Raw genomic sequence first — 20902 nt, forward strand, 5'->3', positions numbered from 1 at the left:
ATGCACTCATTTGGCTCTTGGGCAGCAGTTATCTCCAAAGTAACCAGTTACTAAAGTCAGTGACTTGACTGTAAAGTAGCAGAATATGGAAATCTAAGTTTTGATGAGCTGCCGTGCATAAGAGATCAGAGTCAGAGATTCTGACCAGTCTCTATAGTTTCACTGGGTTAATTGAAAACAAAATGCACAAGTTGTGACACGTTTTTAATGAAAAGTGGAACTACAAAAGAAAATGACCACGTGACTAAATGAGTGGACTCGCACACTGACACTCAGAACACTGGTAATGGTAAACAATAGGAGGGTCTTCTTGATCGTCCAATGACTGCGGCTACTTCTTCCGGTGGAAGAGGTTCTTGATGCCCTCCTCCACACCCTTGGGTTCATGCATCATGGTCATTGGCTTGTTCTTCAGAGCAGCGTCTCTCATACTGTGGTAAACATACTCGTTCTGCTTGAACATCCTCAGCTCCATCTCTGTCTGCATGCGCATCGCCTGTGGAAACATCAGGAGGGGAATGTCAGCGCTTAAAATGTCCACCCATGAATTCATCAAATAAGGCCTGACTTTGTACCAGCATATTTCTTTTAAACCTATGGGGAGAAACTACAAGTGGATCAGAACAATGATCTGAAATAGTATAAACGAAACAGAATAAAATGTGAATTTAAGATGTGAAACGTGTTTTCACCTGTAGAATCTCCATCTTAAAATACTAATCTTTAGATATCAGCCATACTATAGCTCTTAAAACTTTATTTTCTCACTCCAAATGAAATTCAGCAAAAAACATATCTTAACAGGGCCAAACAAAATAAAAGCCACACCGAGGTGCTCTTGTGTACAGATTTTCAGATTTAAGGCACCTTGAAATGATTTAAGAGCAACTACAGCAAGTTAGAACATAACAGACATTGACGCTAAACTTGTTCGCAAACACAAGATTAAGATTCATTTGGAGTTGTGTTTATGGCCACCAGACAAAATGTCAGTTCAATATTTACTCTCTTTTCAGCTCTGTGTTTGAGAGTGTTGCTCATTTGCTGCTGAATGCTTCGCTATGTTAGTAACTGTGTATCTGCTGTTCGATGCTGATCTGCATTTGATGAAAACAGCAGCCTGCTTCTGCCTTAAATGATGCTGTGACAGTGGTGAGAGTGAACCAGAGCAGTAAAGTTCTGGGCCGGGCAGGTAAAAACTTAACAAGCTGAACAGATCAGCAGATTTGGGAGACAATAATCTGTGTAGTCATCACTACAATCGACCCCATTTACACTGTCACATTTTGAAACTGTTATATTTGAATTCTGGAAATGAGTGACATTTCAACCTGGCTGCTGTTGACAAACTATCTCTCGACTACCGAGACTGAAAGATGTCAAAGCCATAGAAAAACGGTGATTATAAGGTGTTTACCTCTAGGTCCTTGGTGATTGGGTGCGTTGGCCCGTGGGTGACCATGAGAATGGCGTAAGCCTTGCACACCATGGCGTGGCCGACCTCAATCAGCCCGGCCTGCCAGTGATTCACTCCTGCTCGCATGGCAGCCATACCGAGGGCAGCGTTGTTGGGGTGGTACAGTTTCCTGTCGGGGGGGGGATTTGATTTATTTGAGTGTTTTTATGACATTTTCATATTTAAGACTCTGAAAGGATATGACGTGCTTACATGTAACCATCCACCATTTTGCGGGCGTACTCCGCCGCATCTTCAAAGTACTGCAGGTAGGCTTGCACCTCACTTAATGTGCTCCACAACCTCAGCAGGTAGATGTGAGTGTCGGCAAGAACCGGCTCTGTTTTGGTGATGCTGTCCCTGCAGATCCTCACAACCTGAAGAGACAAAAATGACCTTTAAAAACATTAAAGTAGCACAGTCCACTGAGCAACTCTATCTGGTTTGTATTTAGTGTCGTAGTGTCATAATTGATTTATTACCTCATGGTAGTCGCCTCTTAATCGAGCCTTTTCCATCTTCTCCAGCATTTCAAAACAATAATCTGTGGCCTCTTTCACCTGCTCCGGGGAAGGCTACGAGTTCAAGATGGGAGAGACGATAGTCACATTTTTTTTAATGAGAGAGTTTCAATAAATGCACCACTGATCAGGTATCAACACACTGGCAATGAAACTTTTAAAGACAACACCCGTCACCTTTACACAGTAGATAAAGGTGAAGGCCTGATTATTTTTATCTTAAGAAGACCTTTACCCTGCTGAGGGGAGCCCTGTCAGATACTTGAGCGCTTACTTCCCAAATAGATAAAAAACCTAATATTTACTCGATACTATTAAAGACAATTCTTAGGAGTTATGGTTGTTATTAGACAGCCAAATCTGGCATAATATCATTATCTGGTTATGGACAGTGTAACAGATTTCAGTATTAAACTCCATAAACTTTTTTTTCTTGTACACATGCTATTAATAACGTCTGGCCCACACACACAGTCACAGAGCAAAACTGGTAACCGTCACTCTGACAGAGGTGTAATGTTTAAGATAACAGCAAACTGTCATTAAAGGTCATTGAATTATATCACTTTTATGGTGTGTAGAGCATTGATTGATATATCTCAGACTATTTAATGATAAATCGTAGGCAGTTAGGGATTGGAAGTTGAATGTAGATGAGATCATGGGATGTAAAAAGGGTCGGATTAGTAATTCATCTTGCGTGGTAAAACACTGCAGGACTGTTGAGTAATTGAAGTAATTAAGAGATTGAGGTTCACGTCACTGTTTCCTACGCACACACATAAAGTCTGCCGGGAGTTATCTCTGCTTAAAAATAGTCACAGTGGCTCTGCTCCTCATGTTTCCTATCGCTCCTTATCATCCAGCACTAAATGCAGTGAGAGGGTTGAGTCCTTTCTCTGCCCTGTGCAAATATATATCAAACATATTCACTCAATGAAGACAAACCTTGACTCCATCCACTTCCCTTCCCGCCAACTTCAGGTCATCCTTGATTTTGTCCCTGCAGTGCTCACACGTGCAGTCAAAGAAGTATTGTGTCTTCAGCTGTCTCTGTCTCTCCTCTGACAGGTTCAAGTAGTCCACATACGAGACCATCAGCTCCTCTCCCTCCTCGATCTTACCGAGAGAACGCAGCTCGATCCTGGGGAAGAGAAGCGAGGTTAAAGAAAGGCAGACGTGCAAAAACGCACACGCCGATCCACTTGTTCACTCTTTCATTTGTTCTTTTTCCCTGTTCCGGAGTGTTTCTTTCAGTTCAGTCAATCCAGTGGACGGATTGAAGGAGTGGATGTTAATATGTTTCAGAGAGATTGTTTCACACTTAAGCCAATATTCACATCATTCATTTCGTGAATTCAATTTCCTTTTTCTAAGCCCCTGGTCGCTATCAACAGCCTTCCTGAGTGATCCGATCACATCTGGCAGCTCTTAGTTCAGGTGGGAACACCCCCAAGACACGTCGAGGATCCTGTCCCTCAGACCACAGTCAGAGGTGGTCTGGACTGCATGTGAACACATTCTTTTAGCTGTGTGTCCGCACATGTAGTAACATCTAATAACTACAATATCCCCAAACTCTTCATGTAAATTTCTCATTTTATGGTATAAATTCAGGTGTTTTTTCATTTATTATACTAGATTTATGAAACAGGACATTTTACTGACGGTAAACATGCCAAATTCATAAAAACAAGTGACAGTTTGTGGCAAACATTATAAACTTGTCAGATGCTGTCGATATTTCAAGATATTTCTGTTTTTGCGTATAAAACATTGTGCCCGTGATGTATGTGCTTATCTGCACAAGTGGTCCCACTAGATGCATGTCGAGACACATGTTATTGCCAGGTGTGAAGTGAGTTACTTCAAGCTGTCCACCCATGATCGGATCTCCCGCTAAAAAGAGTATTTTATACGTGTCTGGACCATTTTAAGGTAATATTTTCTTGCATTTGTAGCTCAATTGACTAATCTCTTTCTTATTTCTTAATTTTACAGACACGCAAAACACAATATCAGCAATAACAATATAAGGCTTAAATATGAAATAATCTTGGCTTTTTAGCTTTGAAAAAACACAGTACTGAAATGGAGATATCGTTTTGGCTTGGTGTCACGTGGTGTTACAGAGGAACTAATCTGTGTTGTTTTGATGGACAGGCACACGGCGTGATCACACATGGAAAAACACACAAAGTGACAGTGGCAGCACACGAGTGAAACTTTGTGTGGACTTGGATGGATGGTTAGATAAAGGTTGAAAAATGAGATTCGGACAGGTGAAGAAAAGGTGCAGAGAAAAAAAAACCACCCATACCAGCCTTTTGTTATGGTCAATGAGCTCAGTTAAGTTAGAGCATTCAAGGAAGCATGTGGACATCTGATGTGAGGAGTCACATCGAGCCTACAGTGCAAAAGGGTACTACAGACAAAGACTTCATGTTCTACGACAGGTGGAGTGGGAGGGAGGAGGGCAGTTATGTGTGGTGACATGTTGATTAAACAGTCTAAAAGGTGATCTAATGGATAGAAAGGCTCAGGTTGAGGTAACGCACCTCCGTTGAGAATGAAACAAAGTATTCACAGCCGATTGACTGAAAGACAAATTTACAGACAGATTTACACCAACCCTAACACACATACACACACACACACACACACACACACACACACACACACACACACACACACACATCTGCAACAGCACAGATACACACACACTCCGAAAAACAACTTTTAACCACATTAGAGTAAAAAAAACAACTTCTAAATGCAAACAAAATGTCAAAGTCATTGAAGAGAACTTTGAAATATAGTGGGTTTTTTTTAACTTACTTGCCGTGGTTGAGGATCACAGTGCAGTTTGGCCAACAGTTGTGATTCACGAGACACAAATTTGGGAAAAGCCCGACTCCGACTGCCTGAAGGCCCCTCTGGTCGCTCACAGTGAAACCGTTACAGTTCACCTGAGAGAAAGAGGGGACATACTCATGTTCACACAGAGCTTTGACAGTTTAGACCTCACATTAATCTTTTTTGGTTTCATACAATACAATTTGTTCACATGAAGAATTTCATAAAACTATTAGCATTTTTTTCACTGTTTGCGTCGATGTCTCCTCTCATTTCTTTGAGGGTCAAAGGACAAATAGAAGCATGTGTGTCTTTTGTCGGAGGACTTGTCGCCATCATAGATAAAAACTATAATTTCTTTTAAAAAACGTGTCCTGCTGCTGATTATGGTGTAAAATTATAACACATGCGTGTACACGATAAGCTATGGCTAAGCTACAGCCCACAACAAGAGCAGGGTTCGTCTTTGTTCATAGGATAATCGATGTGATCAGCATGTAAAATCACAATGTAATACAGCGGATGGTGTGATTACATCGCTAACCAGCTAGAATAGCCTGTAAGTCACACCTAGTCAACTACTTTTTGAGAAGGGCCATATTTCCCTCAAGGTGTAAAAACATGGCACTTTTTTCCCCTGCTTGTTTATTCATTTTCACTATTGAAACAAGAAACAGATTTATTTAAGTACGGGGAAAAAGTAGTAAAGAAGTAGGTTGTCCTAAAGCCCTAAAATCCCATGATGCCCTTTAATGTCAATGGGGCCTCATCCAACCAAAATAAAGTTGCTACTGTAATAGAAATAATCACGAGATAGACCTGAGGGGACTCAAGATGATAAGCATGGTTTTTTTTGCCAGTATTTGAATGTCACAATTACTGCTTCTAAGAAAACAGCTGCAGATTTTTTTACAGTCAGATTAAAATGTAATCACTTAGTGTCAGAATAATCGGAAAAATTAGTTCCCGGGCTGTGAACTGCACTATTGACCGGGCTACATAACAGAAAAAAAAACACGTGATGGCCAATAAAAGGACAACACATATTAACGCACCACACCAAAAATATGGGAGACTTCTTCAATCCTGTGCTGCTTGCTGGACCGGGGCCAGTAGTCCACAAAATTGTGGATGTCCACTTTGAAGTCCTTCAGATCATCCTCTTCCATGTCCTGGATGTGGTCCTCCAGCTCGTCCAGCGTGGTCAGCTGCATGTCAGACACGACGCTCCCGTCCTTGTCGAGGCGCCACAAGATGCGGGCCACCAAACTGACCACATGAGAGAACAGTGAAGAAGAAGGAGACGTGACTTTGAGGAGCCCCAAGAGGATCAGTCATGAGATCAAGTTAAAGTAATGATTGACACATCCTGTCTGTGTTGAACTCAGCAACCTCTCTCCATTTTCTAATCACTTCCACTAACCGGATGCTCTCATTCGGTGCTTTGCCAAAGGCTTTGATGGCACTGCATTCCTGCTTGTGTTCGGCCCAGCCGGCACGCTGGCAAGTTCGGTCACAGTAATGAGCAAACTTGCACTGGCCGCACCTCTGTAGCTTCGGCTGACTGCGGAAACAGCTGTGGCAGATACGCTCTGCTAGACTGCAGGAGAAGACAAGAGACAGGAGAATGGAAGACATCATGATACGTACGTTACAGCACATGCATACTGTAGATACGATAGACAGGGATGACCCAGGGGTAGCCTACTTCTGCACTTACCCAGGGGTGCGTAAAAAGAGTGATGAGTAGCTCGACTAATTTAAAAAAAACCCACGCAATAAAACAGCAGTTTGAAGAAAAACAAAATATCCACCTGACGAGTTAAAAGCCGCACACCTGAACACTGTGGTGCAAGTTGACTTTACTTTAATCAATAAAGGTATGTAAGATAAAAGGTTTGAACAACACTTCAAGTTTTTAGTTTGGAGGCAATAAGTTCTCATCTCATTATCTACCGCGTGTGAGGGTCGCGGGGATGTAACCGCTTTTTTATCCCCCCTTTTTCAAGGGGTCGCAGGGGTTACTGGAGGTGCCACACAAGGGGCCAAATGCACATCAGGGGTTCAGTGTCTTGCTCAAGGACACTTCAACACGCAGCACACTTCCTCCCCTGGGGACCCAGGATTCAAACCAGTGACCTTCTGATCACGAGTCACCTGCTCTACCACTGACATACAGCCGTCAAGTAAAGTCACTTTGTCAGTTCTAAGTTGTTCAAACTTTTTAGCGCTTCCACCTTAAATTTAATTCAAATGTTAAAGCTAATTCACTTGGTAATTCTAGTAACTTTCTGCAAACTTTTCAAAGTGAAGTTAACATTTAAATTTCAACAGCACAGTGGCTGTTAACAGACCATAAGCATAGAGTTGTCCCAACATAAAACACAAGAAACTTGAGAATAAACGTAACGTAAACGTTATGTTGAGCGTTCATTCCGGTGATGGAGTTTGTACAAATGGTTGAAACATTTGAAACAAGAAGCAACTAGTAGGCTGCAAATGTAGAGTTGACTCGGCTAACCTTGACATTGACTGCTCAGTTATATGAGAAAATGTTGCATTCCAATTTAAAATAATGTTTTTTAAAAAATGCTCTCAGATCTTGACAGGTGATATAAATGAAGGGGTACCTGAGCCCACCTGAGCTGAGGGGGTACAACAGAGAAAGATGGTTGAGAACAACTGACCAAACAGACAGCTGTCCAACAGAGAGTCGCCTTAGTGTTGATGACCAAATGTCCTGTAGAAGCGCATTATTTTCTCCCTATTCAGATGTATTCATGTCAGTTTAAAGACAATGTTTCAGATGAGCATTAAACCCGTGGGAATTCTAACAGTACATTTGAAAAAGCATTGTTGTCTGGAAGACTAATTTTGTCTGTCACATTTTCGTCTCACACATTTTTCGGTTAGTTATTAGACAGAGGGTGCTTTGTTTCTGGCTGTTTCAGATGAGGTCCGCCGTCATGCAGGTTCTTACGTGTTACCAGCAGCAGCACATGTCGACGTGAAATCACATAAAACGTGACACAAAAGTACCGCACGCTAGAGAACACTTTTGTCATTGTCAAAACAAAATCAAGGCTGCATGGCCTTTAAAAAGGGCGGATGACGTGAAGAATCTCGATTTCTTACGTAAAATTATATTGTTAAAATACCCAAATTTCCTCAAAATGACAGCATCTGAAGACATCCCTAACCACTGAGCATCCCCCGTCACAATTTCCATCATTACTTTACCTGTCAAACACGACAGCTGCAAGACTGGGCTCAGAGAATATCACGTCTCCTGCCCAGAACTCTTTGGTGGCCTTCAGACCCCTCCCCTTCCCAGGTGAGTCAAATATCGCCACGTTCTCCATGGTAGCTGCGCTGGTTCCTGAGATGCTGGTGAGCAGCGATGATCAGCGGTGAGCGGATGACAGAGGAGTGTTTGAGGAGGCGCACAGGAGCTAAATACAGCGTTGGTGTAGTTGAGGAACTCGTAGACCAATCCTCGCCCTCTGTGTTCTTCAGTGACAACTGCACATTCCACACCCGCGGTACTAAAATAGCCAACCGCTTCTTGAACCGTACCAACAGGTCCAAAGAACAGGTTGGTGGTGACTTCTCTCATTAGTCCACTGACGAATAAAACGTCTCGAAGGGACCACGCTGTCATGAAAACCAGCGACCTTGTCAGAAAGCAACACATCTGAAACTTGTTGGAACTTATTGAGCATCGTGTTGGGTCTTTTTTTTCATTCTACGGTCGGGTTGTTTCTGCTTTTTCGCCTGTTAGCTGACAGAAAGTCCCCCCAGCCCCCGACTGTGAATTGGTAGGGGCCCGGAGACCATGAGGGTTATTTTTGGCCCTCAGTTGCTGCTGCCTGTCAGGAGTGTGTGGTGACGCTAGACAGCTGCGAGATGTCTGATCTCTCCTGTTCTGGTGCTTTCTCAAACTCTCTCTCTAAGTTATGACATAACTTTAAAAGAAATCCTTGCTTTCAAACACGCACACACACTCACACACACACACACACTGTGGAGCTTCAGAGTCACCAATATGGAGGTCAGAGCCCACAACATGAGCAGACAACCAGGTTTGGATCCCCACAGCGTGCTACAAAGAAGGATGAACACACACAGATACTCGTATACACGCTGCAACATCCCTCAAATGTGAGCGCGCATCCTCAACATTTACATCCAAACTTCATCTTCTTCCTCAGAGACCAAGAATTAGCCAGAATTTCCTGCTAATCCTTTAGATTTCAAGGCTTTAAATTGCATTCTCAGCCATGCACGGCATCCAGATTACATAATCTATACCATTGTTTTTCCAGTCTGTGGCATTTAGTGGCATGTAGCCGTGTGGTCGCAACCAGCTGAGCTCCCCTTGTCTCGCCCTCCCCCACGGTGGCCGCTAAAAAGATGAGAGGCCCTCTCTAGATTCTTATTTTCAGGTGATCTGACACACAGGACCTGTAAGTGACCACAATGACTAGGGAAAAAAAGTCAAATAATCCTAATAATTTAACGGTTTACATGGGCTTTGAGTAAAGTGATCAGATAAGATGTGTGTGTACGTGGGCCAAATTATGTATGTAGTGGTTCCATTAGCTGTGAAGCATCTAAATCTGCTGGAAATATAACAGAAGAAGAAATTTTAAGAAGGATCCCCAAAGTGTCCTGGGGACAAAATTTGTGTTTCTGGTTTCGGAGGATCTTTTCCAGCACTTGACAGACCAGCTCGTTGTTTTGAGCCTCTCAACCATCAGGGCATTAAAAAAGAAAGTTGTACCAAATGCAGAGCAGTTCTGTTTTGTTGCCGCCATGTTTCTGTTCCTCCTGGAAGCAGCTCCACCTCATGTTACTCCCATGTGAGGCGAATACTGTCACATCGCGGTGAGGTTGTCTTGTCTTTGGGATCTGTCTTGTGGATTCATGTTTTATTTTGAAAGTAACTTCCCTCTCGTTTCAGATCACGTGCCCTTCCTCCTGTGTTCCTGGTCTGACGTCATCCCTAATCATGTGTATAAAGTCTTTGTCTTCCCCTGTCTGCGTCGCCTAAGTATTTTGTTGTCTCGTCGTATACCCAAGCCTTGTCTCACAGCCTTGAATTCTCGTCCTGATAAGTATTGTCTTGTTTTGTTTTTCTGTATTTGTCCTCTTGAGAGAGTGATTTTGATTTTGCAAATTTTCTGGTTAGGTTTTGTGTTTGCTGCACAGTGGCCCAGTGGCTAGCACTGCTGCCTTACAGCTAGAAGATTGCCGGTTCGCGTCCCGATTGGGACGCCTGGGATCTTTCTGTGTGGAGTTTGTATGTTCTCCCTGTGCAAGCGTGGGTTTTCACCGGGTACTCCGGCTTCCTCCTCCCACAGTCCAAAAACATACTGAGGTTAATTGATCATTCTAAATTGTCCGTAGGTGTGAATGAGAGTGTGTGAGAGTGTTCGTCTCTATGTGTGGCCCTGCGATGGACTGGCGACCTGTCCAGGGTGTCCCCTGCCTTCGCCCTAAGTCAGCTGGGATAGGCTCCAGCCCCCCCCGCGACCCTGCAGAGGATTAAGCGGCGTACATAGAATATGTACAGATGATGGATGGATGGTTTTGTGTTTCAGTTTAGCCGTCTTTGTAGACGTTTCTTTTCCTCCCTCAGGAGCGCCTTTTGTTGTAATTTTGTTATTTGATACAATAGTATATGTTTCATAGCCTTGTGCCATCCTTTGCTGAGTGACTTTTCTTTTGTTAGTTTCATATCTCAGATATTAAGATCAGTGTAGTTTTTCCTCCTTCGGGAGCGTCTTATGTTATTGTGTGTTTTGTGTTCGTTCGTTTTGTCTGACCTCAAAGAGTTTCATAGCTTTTCATTTATCATCTCGTCTGAAGAGTTGCGAATCAGAAAAATAAAACTTGATTCTACTTCTGTCCAATCTGCATCTGAGTCCTCTCTTTTGTCCCAAGTCTGACAAATACGCACAGAGATGTTTACACCACCCCTCGTGATCTGATCGAAAATGAGTTTAGCCTGAGCTGGATTGGATTAGCCTCTTCTGTTTCTTGTTGTTTTTGGTTTTTTGGGGGTTTTTTTTCATTGTGAGTGGGCTATTATTCCAATTAATAGCGGAATATTAGGCTAAGGAAAGATCTGTGCTGTGTTAATAAACAGTTGGAATTCAGAAATCTTGCAACTTTGTAATTGGGTTGAATATGTCCATTTAATGAGTGTTAAAGAGCGGCTTTACATGGGCAACAAACAATGAACTAGTCAATGAACAGAGGAGGAAATAAACAGCAAAAGCAACAGGTTTGACCTACAGTTACATGAAACAGTGACATTTATTTACAAACCAACATCACAGATTAAATACATGAATAATATCACCGCAACCGAACGGCCAACATTCTTTAAGTTAATGTTTTCTATGCACAATACTGTTCTGTGCTAACTTTGTTCTAATTGAATCCATCCTTAATCCTTTCATTTGATTGGAGCAGCCGAGAGCATGAGCATCTGTACCTACAAGAAGCGATAAGGAACCTCTTAACTGTGTCATATTGGTATCACACTGCAAAGAAGTCGACGTGTGTCCCTGACAGGAAGTCGTCGTCCAGAAGTAGCTTCAGCAGTTTGTCCGCAGAGTTCCGGCAGGGAAACGGATGGTTGTCGACGCCTGTTATCCTCTTAATGTCCCTCTGCATCTCTGTGTCCAAAGGACCTGCGGGAAACCAGAAGTTTTAGTACACTGGAAAACTGGCGCATGATGCCTCTTTCGCTCTATGGAGATGGAGATCCATCCTATCGGCTTGTTTTCCTTGCTTAAGACATGTATTTCTGTTGATCATTATACAAAGTTGTAGTAAATACCTGGAGAGTAGTTGAGGACTTTGACATTTGGTTCCCCCGCAGCCAGAACACTGAACATCATCTTCCTGGCTGCTTTGGCAGTGCAGTACAGCACCCAGGATGGTAAGGCCTCTATTGCAAACACTGAGGAGAGGTTCACCACGGTCCATCGCAGGCCCATCTGCTCGGGAAAACCTGCAGGATTCCTGCGGTCAGCACCAGAGCCGAGCTAACATTGAGGGACATGTAGGAGTTCACCACATCCAGGTCAGTGAAACTTGAAAACTGGGAGATGTCACCCAAAGAGGCTGGAGGAAGAGAGGGACATTAGAGATCTGCACACAAAACCATTTCAACAAAGACAGCAATTGAGTGCTCACCAGCGTTGTTGATAAGAAGCACATGATCCATTTCCTTTTCAGACTCCAGCCTCGCCACCCTGACAGCTTCATTCACCCCCTTTTGCGTGCTCAGATCGACCACTACGCAGTGAACCAACAGCTGCCGCTCCACAGTAAAACCCTTCAGCTCTTCCTTTAGCTCTCGCAGGAGAGTCTCAGATCGAGCTGCCAGCAGGAGGACAGAGCCAGGTTTCAGCCAGCAGCACACCTGGATGGACATGAGATATTTGTTCCTTTGCTTGTCTTTTTTCTTATGTAATTATTTTCCCTAGTTTGATCACTTACTTGGTGTGCCAGCGCCCGTCCAAATCCTTTGGAAGCTCCTGTGATGATGCAGATGCACCGGCCCAGAGTCCGGCCATCTGTAGGGAAAACGTCTGTCATCCTGTCAGACCTTCGCAAAGGATCAGAGGGAAAACTGAAAAGAGTGAGGGAAAGGATTACAGCTGAAGTGAGATGAGATGACAAAGAGTCCGCCTCTGACGAAGATGTGAAAGATGTGAACAGTGGGCTGCTCTTATAACCCGGAGTGAACGCAATTCATAATCCATTTTCAACCGTCAGAGGAGAACTAATTGTGTGCTCATGTAATCACAAATAATCCAACAAAGTTCAAAACCAGCGACCCCGAATGATATTTTTTATTAAAATGTCTATTTTTAGAATTCATTTTGACGAGTATTACTTACTAAAACTCTGATCTGGCACGTTATAAAATGATATTTCTAAACAACAAATAATTATTTATAGATTTCAATAAACCTCTTGGAAAGAAATCTAACTGTGGGAGTATAGCACACTTTAGGCTCCATATATTATTAAGACAGCAAGTTGTGTGCTTAAATACAAGAAAGGAAACCCAGTGACAATAGATAAATGACGGATTTGAAAGATCTTTTGTGGAAGTGAAATAAAACTCTAACTATGTCTAATAACCAGTATGAGTAAAGATCAGTACCTGTGTTTATAATACTCTCCCTCATAGACTGACGTAATCAAAAGCTCGTGCCTCTCAATTTCAAACGTTAACAGAGATTTAGCCGTGCTCTGGTGACAACAAAGGTAACCTTTAAATCAGCTATCAGCACACGATGATAACATCCGTCCTAACACACCGAAAAATCAAGTGACCCAAGACTTGTGTCCCTGGTGTGCTGATCATCTGACATGCGCCCTATGGGATCTTGTCAGAGATGCAATAAAAAGTGTGGGCCTGTCAATCACATGCTCATTAACCACAAACAGATCAAATGCAGGGCCCCCTGGTGTTTAATTTAGCTCAGCTGGATGGCGCCCCCCAATGGCCAGAGGGAGCCAGAGAATCCCTGGAGACCCTGAGCCATGAAGCCTCCACCGTGCTTACAGCAGCACTGCAGCTGTAAAAGCACAGGCTGCCAGGAAATAGACACCACCGCCCCCTCATGGCTGGCAAGGCAAATGTCTCAGAAAAGAGGCCTCGTCTTTAGAGAGTTGCCAGTTAAATGGTATAAAAACACGTTGGCCGAAAGAATCCTCCACACCTGTTCAGATAGAAAAGCTTTGACGAGTGTGTATAGAGACAACATACTGTTCACCAACACACTACCATATCCTACGTTAGTGTATCCTAAATGCATCCTATCATTGGTGGGAGAGGTATGTAGATCCTTTATGTAAAGGATAATTCCACAAATTTAACATATTAAAGTGTGTTTACAGGTCATATGGAGCACTGCCGCATATATGAACAAAGGAATACGAAGCCGATTATTTTCTTTATGGACTAATCAGGATTCTGGTTGTTTGGGTTGTAAACATTCTGAAAACAGCAATAAATGCCGTCTCAGCTGCCCCAGAGAGACTCCTTAAGAGTCCTGCAGCTCCTCTGTTCTACTCAGTACTAAATAACTTCATCTTCTGACCCAGTGCGTGTTAGTCAAAGCAGGTGATTTATTTTAAACGCCGGGGTCCAAATGTAATCAAAATGTGTTCCAAAATTGCAAATACAGCCAAGTGCACTATTCTGATCACAGGAGCTTCAACTTCTTGATAAAGGTAAAATGAATCACAACATAAATGAAGCAATAAAATGCAAAAATGAGCATTTCCACTAAAATTGTCATCACATTGCAATCGGAGAAATGATTTCAAGATGATGTTATTTTGTATATTCAGCCCCATCGCTCATTTACATTTTACTGTCTGTTTACCTGTTCTGTTGCTAAAGCCCCGACACTGTGCTTACTTTTCACTCGTAATACAAGAACACTTGATTTAAACCAAGCAAATTGTTCTATTCCATTTGTGCTTCTCCTAAGTTGACAAACCTGCTGTGAACACCCACATTTTTAAATCTTGAACGATGAAACTGCCCATTGTAATCTCCCTCAACCCTGACAGGTGTAAAACTAGCAATTCTTTCCAAAAAAAAGAAAATGAATTCCAAAATTACTATATATTATTATATATTACTATAGTCGCCATCCTACGTTGGTGTTGTTGCTTGTGAGCTTTGTGCTAGATGTCCCTCTCCAATCCTGCTGGGAGCACGCTAGTGATCATTTACCTCACCAACACAGCCGGAAAGAAAAGGACAACAACAAAAAACATGTTGGCCAACAAACAGCAGAAAGCACAGGAAAGACTTTGAGCTTTTGTGTAGTTTTGCAGTATTGTCGTGTCCTCTTTGTCTTGTTGTGGTGGTTTATTAAACAGTATTAGAAGGGGGGGAAAAAATCCAAGAGCAGGAAAAAGATATTTAAACCAAGAATAAAGCCGAGCTATTCCCTCAAAAATTAAACAAAGCTGTAATTAAACAAGAGCTCCACAACACAAGATTAAAAAAAAAACATCTAGTGAAAGAAAAGGAATCTCAGGACACTTTCAGGGTAAATATGAAGGGAAAAAATGGGACTTGGGGAAAAGGAAACTGCTGCCTAACAAAGGGTCAAGCAGGCCACTCAGACATATAACAGAGCATAGACAGAACAGGAAGCATCGAGGACGCACAAAGTAAACATGATGAGCAGTCACTGTGTGCAAGTGTGCAGTGACATATCTGTTACAGACAGCTGACGATGTGTGTTCGAAACACGATGAGACGGATCCCTCTTTTGATTGTACACAAAAATGAGCATGGCCTTCCTTGAACTGAGTTACACGACTCTTTGGCTTAGTTGTGTAACCACAACCAAGTCGGTGATTGGACTGAAAATAGCCCAAAACCAGACAACCAAAAAACTTTATGAGTTTTATTGTAGCATGAGTAGGTCCATTTAATTTAAAGTACATTTACTCAAGTGCTGGCAATTATTGTTCACTGAATCACAGCCATTGTAGTGTTATTGGCAATCAGATTAAAAAAACAAAAAACCAACATGCTGAATATCCCATTCAATAATCAGCCAGATTAAAAATCAGACAACAGACAACCCGTAGTATACAGTACATAAACTCACATAAATATATAAAGTATTTACTAGTAATTTCTTTACCTAAGTACAAATAATGCCAGAAAAATACTTCTGATGCATAAATACATTTACCAGCTGATATTTTTACCCTTAAAGTTCTATCTGTATGTGTGACTTTCACTTTTATCAAAGTCATATTTGATCACAATATCATTACTTTCATTCTAGTACGACTTCTTATGATATTTCTGACGGTGAAAATTGTAAATTGCTGGAATACTGCTTTAAATGTAAAGGCTGTTGTTGTGTGTTGTGTATTGGAGTTTTCATACTTGCCATTAATAAAAGTGATGCATTCATGAATATCAGGTATTACAGCATTTTGAGGTGACCCCTGATTACATTACACAATAAAGAACATCACTGATTGTTACTCAAATGGCGAGTATGGATAACTTACAGCTGCTGTAATCAATACTGTTATAATGGCTCAAACAACCAGGTCCAAGGAATAAACACACAACTCTGCTGGTCCCTTCAGCTCTGCAGAGCATGTATAGCATCTTTCAGCTCACTGTGTTGGTTTTTTAGCTTGCACTGATGATTTGGATTGGTTTTATGCTCTTACGCTCTCACAAGCATTGTTTCCGGACGCAGCAAGACACTGCTAGCTACTAGCACCACACAGCTGACAAAGTTATCAACTAACTTGTTAAGCAGCTGAAGAGACAGCAGTTAATCTCAGGAGGGAGTTGGTGGAGACCAATACATCCACGTCCATGGTCGGGCTCATGCACCCGCTGATGCTTTTAGCTGAGCTGAGCAGCTACGCTGCAGATTTTGGCTTGGAAAAAGGGTTTAAATATTGTCTTTTTCAAATCATGTTTGGGATCTTTGGACTTGGATTACGCCAGATGAGCTGGACGGAGCCAGTTTAAATCGAGTCCCCATCTACTTCAGCTGTTTTTGGAGACTGCTGCGACGCTGTTTTACTGTGAAGCTCCAGAATATGTCTTGTGGATCCTGAAACCTCACCTGACTTTCTGCCTGAGTGGATAATGAGTGAATATTGATTTTTTTTTTTTTTTTTTTTTTGGGGGGGGGGGGGAGTTATCCTTTAACATGCTGCATGCTGAGAAGATTTATTTATTTATTTATTTATTCATTTATTTATTTGCGTCATGATGCATCCAGTATCACTCGATGTTGCCATTCAGCGTCTCATCCACCTCCATCCCGGGTGGTGGTGGTGGTGGTGGCTGTATGGGTCTGTATAGGCTTTTCCCCCGAGGGAGAGCGCTGGATTAAAGCCAAAAGGGGGCGTTTGTCTCATGCAGCCGGAGGGGCGGGGCCAGAGGTGGGTGTGTGTCTCTCAGCTGATGCGCGTATCAACCGACCGACTCCATCATCAGCATCCGACGCTGACCGCGGTCGAAGGCAGCATCCCTAATGTTCCCGACCCGCGGTACCATCGCAGGGATAATTCAGAGCCCCGGCCAGAACCAGGACTGACGCCGCCGTCGCCGCCGCCGCTGCTGCTGCTGCCTTCTGACAATATTGTTTACCGAGGCTGCCATCTTACAAAAAAAAAAAAAAAAAAAAAAAAAAAAAACCCGCCGAGCTGCAAAATAGTGAGTAGCCTTTGATGATGGACCGCCAGGATGCTACAATCGGTAAATCAAAGCCACTGTCGTCAATGTCAATGTCGCTGTGTGTGCGTGTGTTAATCTGGATGTGTGTTCGTGTACGTGTGTATGTGTATGTGTGTGTGTGGGTTTTTTTTTTTATATATATTCCTGCTCAGCGAGCCTGGTGCGGTTGCTTCTTGTCACGGGGCCTAGCGAATAATTGTTTGGGAGCGCAGTCGATCCAGGGCTTGATGCGGATGCTGCTAAAGCCGCCCTTGCCGCCCAGGGATGCAGAGAAAAAGGGAGAGAGAGAGGGAGAGAGAGAGGGAGAGATGGGGGGGGGGGGGGAGTCGTGAGGGGAGGGGATTGAGGCAGAGCAGCAGATACATAGGCAGTGTATTTTTTACTACTACTACTATTCACCCAAGTGGAAGTAAACCTCTAGTAAATGGGCTGAGGAGGGGAGGTGCTCTGCATGACTCTATCTATCTATCTATCTATCTATCTATCTATCTATCTATCTATCTATCTGTCTGTCTATCTATCTATGTGAATGTCTGTGTGTAAGCTGCTGCTGCAACCACGCTGTACATTATCTCCTCTTCTCCCCCCTCATACATACAGTGAGCTGGCAGTGTGTAAGGTACACCTGTCTAAAAACCAAAGCTGTCTATCACCAGTAGTCTAATAACAGTCCGTATTGTATCTGCGTTGAGCGGTACGACGTTGTGGTTGTGTTTCTGAGGCTGTACTTTGTGCTGATGTCGAGTAGCGTTACACTGAGAGGTGTCTTTCTCTCAGTGTTTTTTTTTTTGGGGGGGGGGGCATTTTGTGAAAAGTTAACAGGAAATTGAAGGGAAAGCTGTTGCGGACGACAACAAAAAAAATTCCCAGGCCGGCTTTTGTGACGCCAGCTGAGAGGTGTCTCTACCACCTCTTTGTGTCAAACTACAGCCTCTGAATATACACACGCTTTCCAGTTCGTTAGGGACGCCAAGCTAAGACTAATAACCAATACTTCTTTTGCTTATAATGTTTTAAAGAGGTGTTGATTCAACTTTACGGTCACTTTGGACGCTGTGGTTTGTGGTCCTGTTGAACCGCGTTGCCCTGTGCCTAATATTTTGTCCATCGCATTTATATCACAAGGGTGGAGTTAGGAACACTTCTCTGTGCAAACTCAGACACATAAACTGTCAGATAGTTTGTGATTATTTGATTGAATTCAAATGTACTTATTTGCACCATGAACCATGTTAACTAAAGTTAACTGTAAACTATAGTGAATATTAAAGGCATTATAATAGATTTTGATACATGGACACATGTGAGGTATTCACTGTTTACCATTTGTGTTTTACTGGTGCATATTACAACAAAAAAAAATGCATTTAATTGTCAAATTTTGGCCTCAGCAGTTGTCCATCTTGCTAAATTGGTAAACCAGCAACAGTAATACAAACCACAACCTCCGCAATGAGTGTTAAGAGTCAACACTTCTGAAAGCAGGCAACCCAATCACCAGTTTAAATGTAAGCAGTGTGTGTCTCTGCAGACCACAGATATCTTTAAACTTAATGTTTCTTAGGGTCAAATTTTCTGTTTTGTGTTATTTTTCATTTTGTATGGTCTCGCTAGGTTTAGGCACAAAACCACTTGGGTGAGAAAAAGATTGTGTTTCGGCTGAAAATCCCTGTTTTGGTAAAACAGACAAACGCGGCACGGAGATGCCCCGAAGTCTCGTTCAGATCACCTGGTTCTGTCGCTACAAACACAGCTCAGGATGTTAATAACTTAATCACATCAGGTTTTAAAGCCACAAACACCACAGAAATTGTCTCGAAAACATCCAGAGACGTGAAGCCTACTAATATTGAAAGACCGTGTACCTCACCATAAACATCCAGTGGTCCAGTCAGGTCATTTACATCCTGTGAACAGGATGTCACGTTTTGTAGAAAATTCGATACGGTACGTAGCCTTTTACCAACATATCAGTGGTTTGCAGAAGCGTTTACTACCAACATTTTATCGGGGCAACATAGCTGAAGAAGGATTTATTGCACAGATGTTGCAGTAGACTTTATTGGTTTTGGCTAGGTGTACCTAATGAACTTCACACATGAGCAGGAATACCTGTACTGTACTGTACTGTGCTCTGCAGCCTCATTTAAACTAGTACAACAGCCCTGCAGAAACACTTTCCTCTGAGGAGTTTACAGTGCTGAGATGTTGATAGTGAGACCATCTCAGAGAGCACGAAGCTCTGTGGTCATTTTTAGATCATAGTTTGTGATACGTTTGCGTTGGATTGTACTGCACGTTAATGTGAGTTATTTCAGTTGATGTTCTGTGAGGGATCATGGAGACCCTGGAGAGAGATGGAGAGAAATATATTTCATGTTGTTTTATCAGCTTGATACTTCGCACCTTTCCAGCACTTTGACAGCACTGCCATAGATCCAAGTCACAAATAGATTTGTCTTTGAATTTCTGTGGGATAGTACACCATATTTGTCTTTGTCTGTGAATTAGTTTCTAGAGTTAGCATTAACATTAACATGTATTTTTTAACTGCATGGACCATACAGTTAGTGAAATATTCTCTTATTTGGTGTAATAGCAATAATTTACTAGCCCAGTTTCTGGCCATGGGAATGTTGACCTCAAATAGTCTAAATATTGATTTTTAGTAGTGTAAAGAGAAAAGAAAATGATATATGTTATTTTAACACACACAACAATTGGGTTTTTGAAACACCGAACAGCAAGGAAGCAAAATACATTTCAGCCAAAAACAAGGTATTCTTAGCAGGGCTGTTGTTTTGTTTTGTACTGTATTGGGCTTGTTTTTTGCACATGTTCCGTAACGAATGCAGCAATAATAATTCATGTATTGGACTGGAATGGTTTGAGTGACCTTTTAACCCAGCATCGCTTTACTTGTGCACACAGAACACAACTTCAGAAAGTCAGGAAGTAAAGTTTTATTTCTACACTTAACTGATCCCCTCACACACTGTCCAGACTTATCTGTCTGACCCTTTTCATTTTTATCATGGTGGGAGGACTACGCTGCCCCTGTATGTGGGTTGGACTCTATTCTGCATTAACTATTGTATAACTAGCCATTATGCAATTACAATATTGTATAACTCCTTTCGTTTTTCTGTGTTCCTCTAGTGTGTGTGCCCCCACTACCTGCATTAGGTTGTGATGACCCACACTACTTCCAAATGTATCTGTGACCCTCCCCAATCCTGACTCCTAACCTCTAATCCCTGACCTTTGACCCCACTATGGGCAGTGTTGGCAGTGGGGTGGCAGGAGAGCAGGAGTTTGCCATGAAGTCTGTGGGCACGAGGACCACCCTGCCCCGGGCCCCTCCTCTCTCTCGCCGTTGCCCTGCCGACCGCAGCTGCAGCGCAGAGCGGCTGCCCCGCCCCCCGGCGACTATATCAGACGGGACGGCGTCTAGCGATGAGCGAGGGAGTGTTAGTATCGGGACTGGGACCTGTACCGGGACTGACCGGCCCACCGAAACAGCTTCCTCCACCAACACTGAATGTACCATGACGGCCCCGTCCAACAACAACCAGTTGGACTGTGGCAACGGAGCAGGCAGGCGGGAGAGGGAGTGGGAAAGGGAGAGGGAGAGGCAGCGTGAGAGGGGGAGAGACAGGGACCGGGACCGAGACTGGGACCGAGAGAGGCTGGAGAGGGAGCGAGAGAGGGAGAGGAACCGGGAGAGGGAGCGGGAACGAGTGGAGAGGGAGAGGCTGGAGCGAGAGAGGGAGCGCGAGAGGGAGAGAGCCAGAG

The 20902-nt window shown here is 43.0% G+C and overlaps 3 protein-coding genes across 4 annotated transcripts; 1 reads left to right on the top strand and 2 right to left on the bottom strand.

The window, feature by feature from the left end:
• Positions 1–187: 187 nt before the first annotated feature.
• Positions 188–8359, bottom strand: smyd1b (SET and MYND domain containing 1b). Of its 2 annotated transcripts, XM_037097020.1 has the most exons (10): positions 8074–8359; positions 6257–6433; positions 5889–6102; positions 4816–4946; positions 4536–4574; positions 2926–3121; positions 1939–2031; positions 1670–1833; positions 1418–1586; positions 188–496 (listed from the first exon to the last, which is right to left on the bottom strand). In XM_037097020.1, the coding sequence occupies exons 1-10, from the start codon at positions 8193–8195 to the stop codon at positions 332–334; spliced, it is 1470 nt and encodes a 489-aa protein (XP_036952915.1). In that variant the 5' UTR covers positions 8196–8359; the 3' UTR covers positions 188–331. The 2 variants fall into 2 exon arrangements, with proteins under 2 accessions (XP_036952915.1, XP_036952916.1); XM_037097021.1 differs by lacking the exon at positions 4536–4574 and having other exon boundaries at positions 332–496.
• A 2667-nt stretch (positions 8360–11026) lies between these two features.
• On the bottom strand, positions 11027–12475 carry sprb (sepiapterin reductase b). Its single transcript, XM_037098466.1, is given in 5 exon segments — positions 11027–11534; positions 11684–11842; positions 11845–11970; positions 12043–12271; positions 12349–12475. Coding segments are annotated over 5 exon segments (768 nt in total). The 5' UTR covers positions 12448–12475; the 3' UTR covers positions 11027–11379.
• A 4308-nt stretch (positions 12476–16783) lies between these two features.
• LOC119019293 (serine/threonine-protein kinase fray2) lies at positions 16784–20868 on the top strand (the record flags this gene model as incomplete). Its single annotated transcript, XM_037097747.1, has 2 exons — positions 16784–17128; positions 20267–20868. A coding segment is annotated over exon 2 (486 nt), but the record flags the coding sequence as incomplete, so codon positions are not given.
• Positions 20869–20902: the final 34 nt, after the last annotated feature.

This window comes from Acanthopagrus latus, chromosome 5 (genome assembly GCF_904848185.1).
Source record: "Acanthopagrus latus isolate v.2019 chromosome 5, fAcaLat1.1, whole genome shotgun sequence".
In the NCBI taxonomy this organism is placed as follows: domain Eukaryota; kingdom Metazoa; phylum Chordata; class Actinopteri; order Spariformes; family Sparidae; genus Acanthopagrus; species Acanthopagrus latus.

Excerpts from the sequence above, each read along its gene's own strand:
- smyd1b (XM_037097020.1), bottom strand. The coding sequence starts at position 8,195 with ATGGAGAACGTGGCGATATTTGACTCACCTGGGAAGGGGAGGGGTCTG. Across the intron at positions 2,032-2,925 it reads GGGAAGTGGATGGAGTCAAG|CCTTCCCCGGAGCAGGTGAA; the intron begins GTTTGTCTTCAT and ends TTGAACTCGTAG. Across the intron at positions 497-1,417 it reads CAATCACCAAGGACCTAGAG|GCGATGCGCATGCAGACAGA; the intron begins GTAAACACCTTA and ends ATGTTTCCACAG.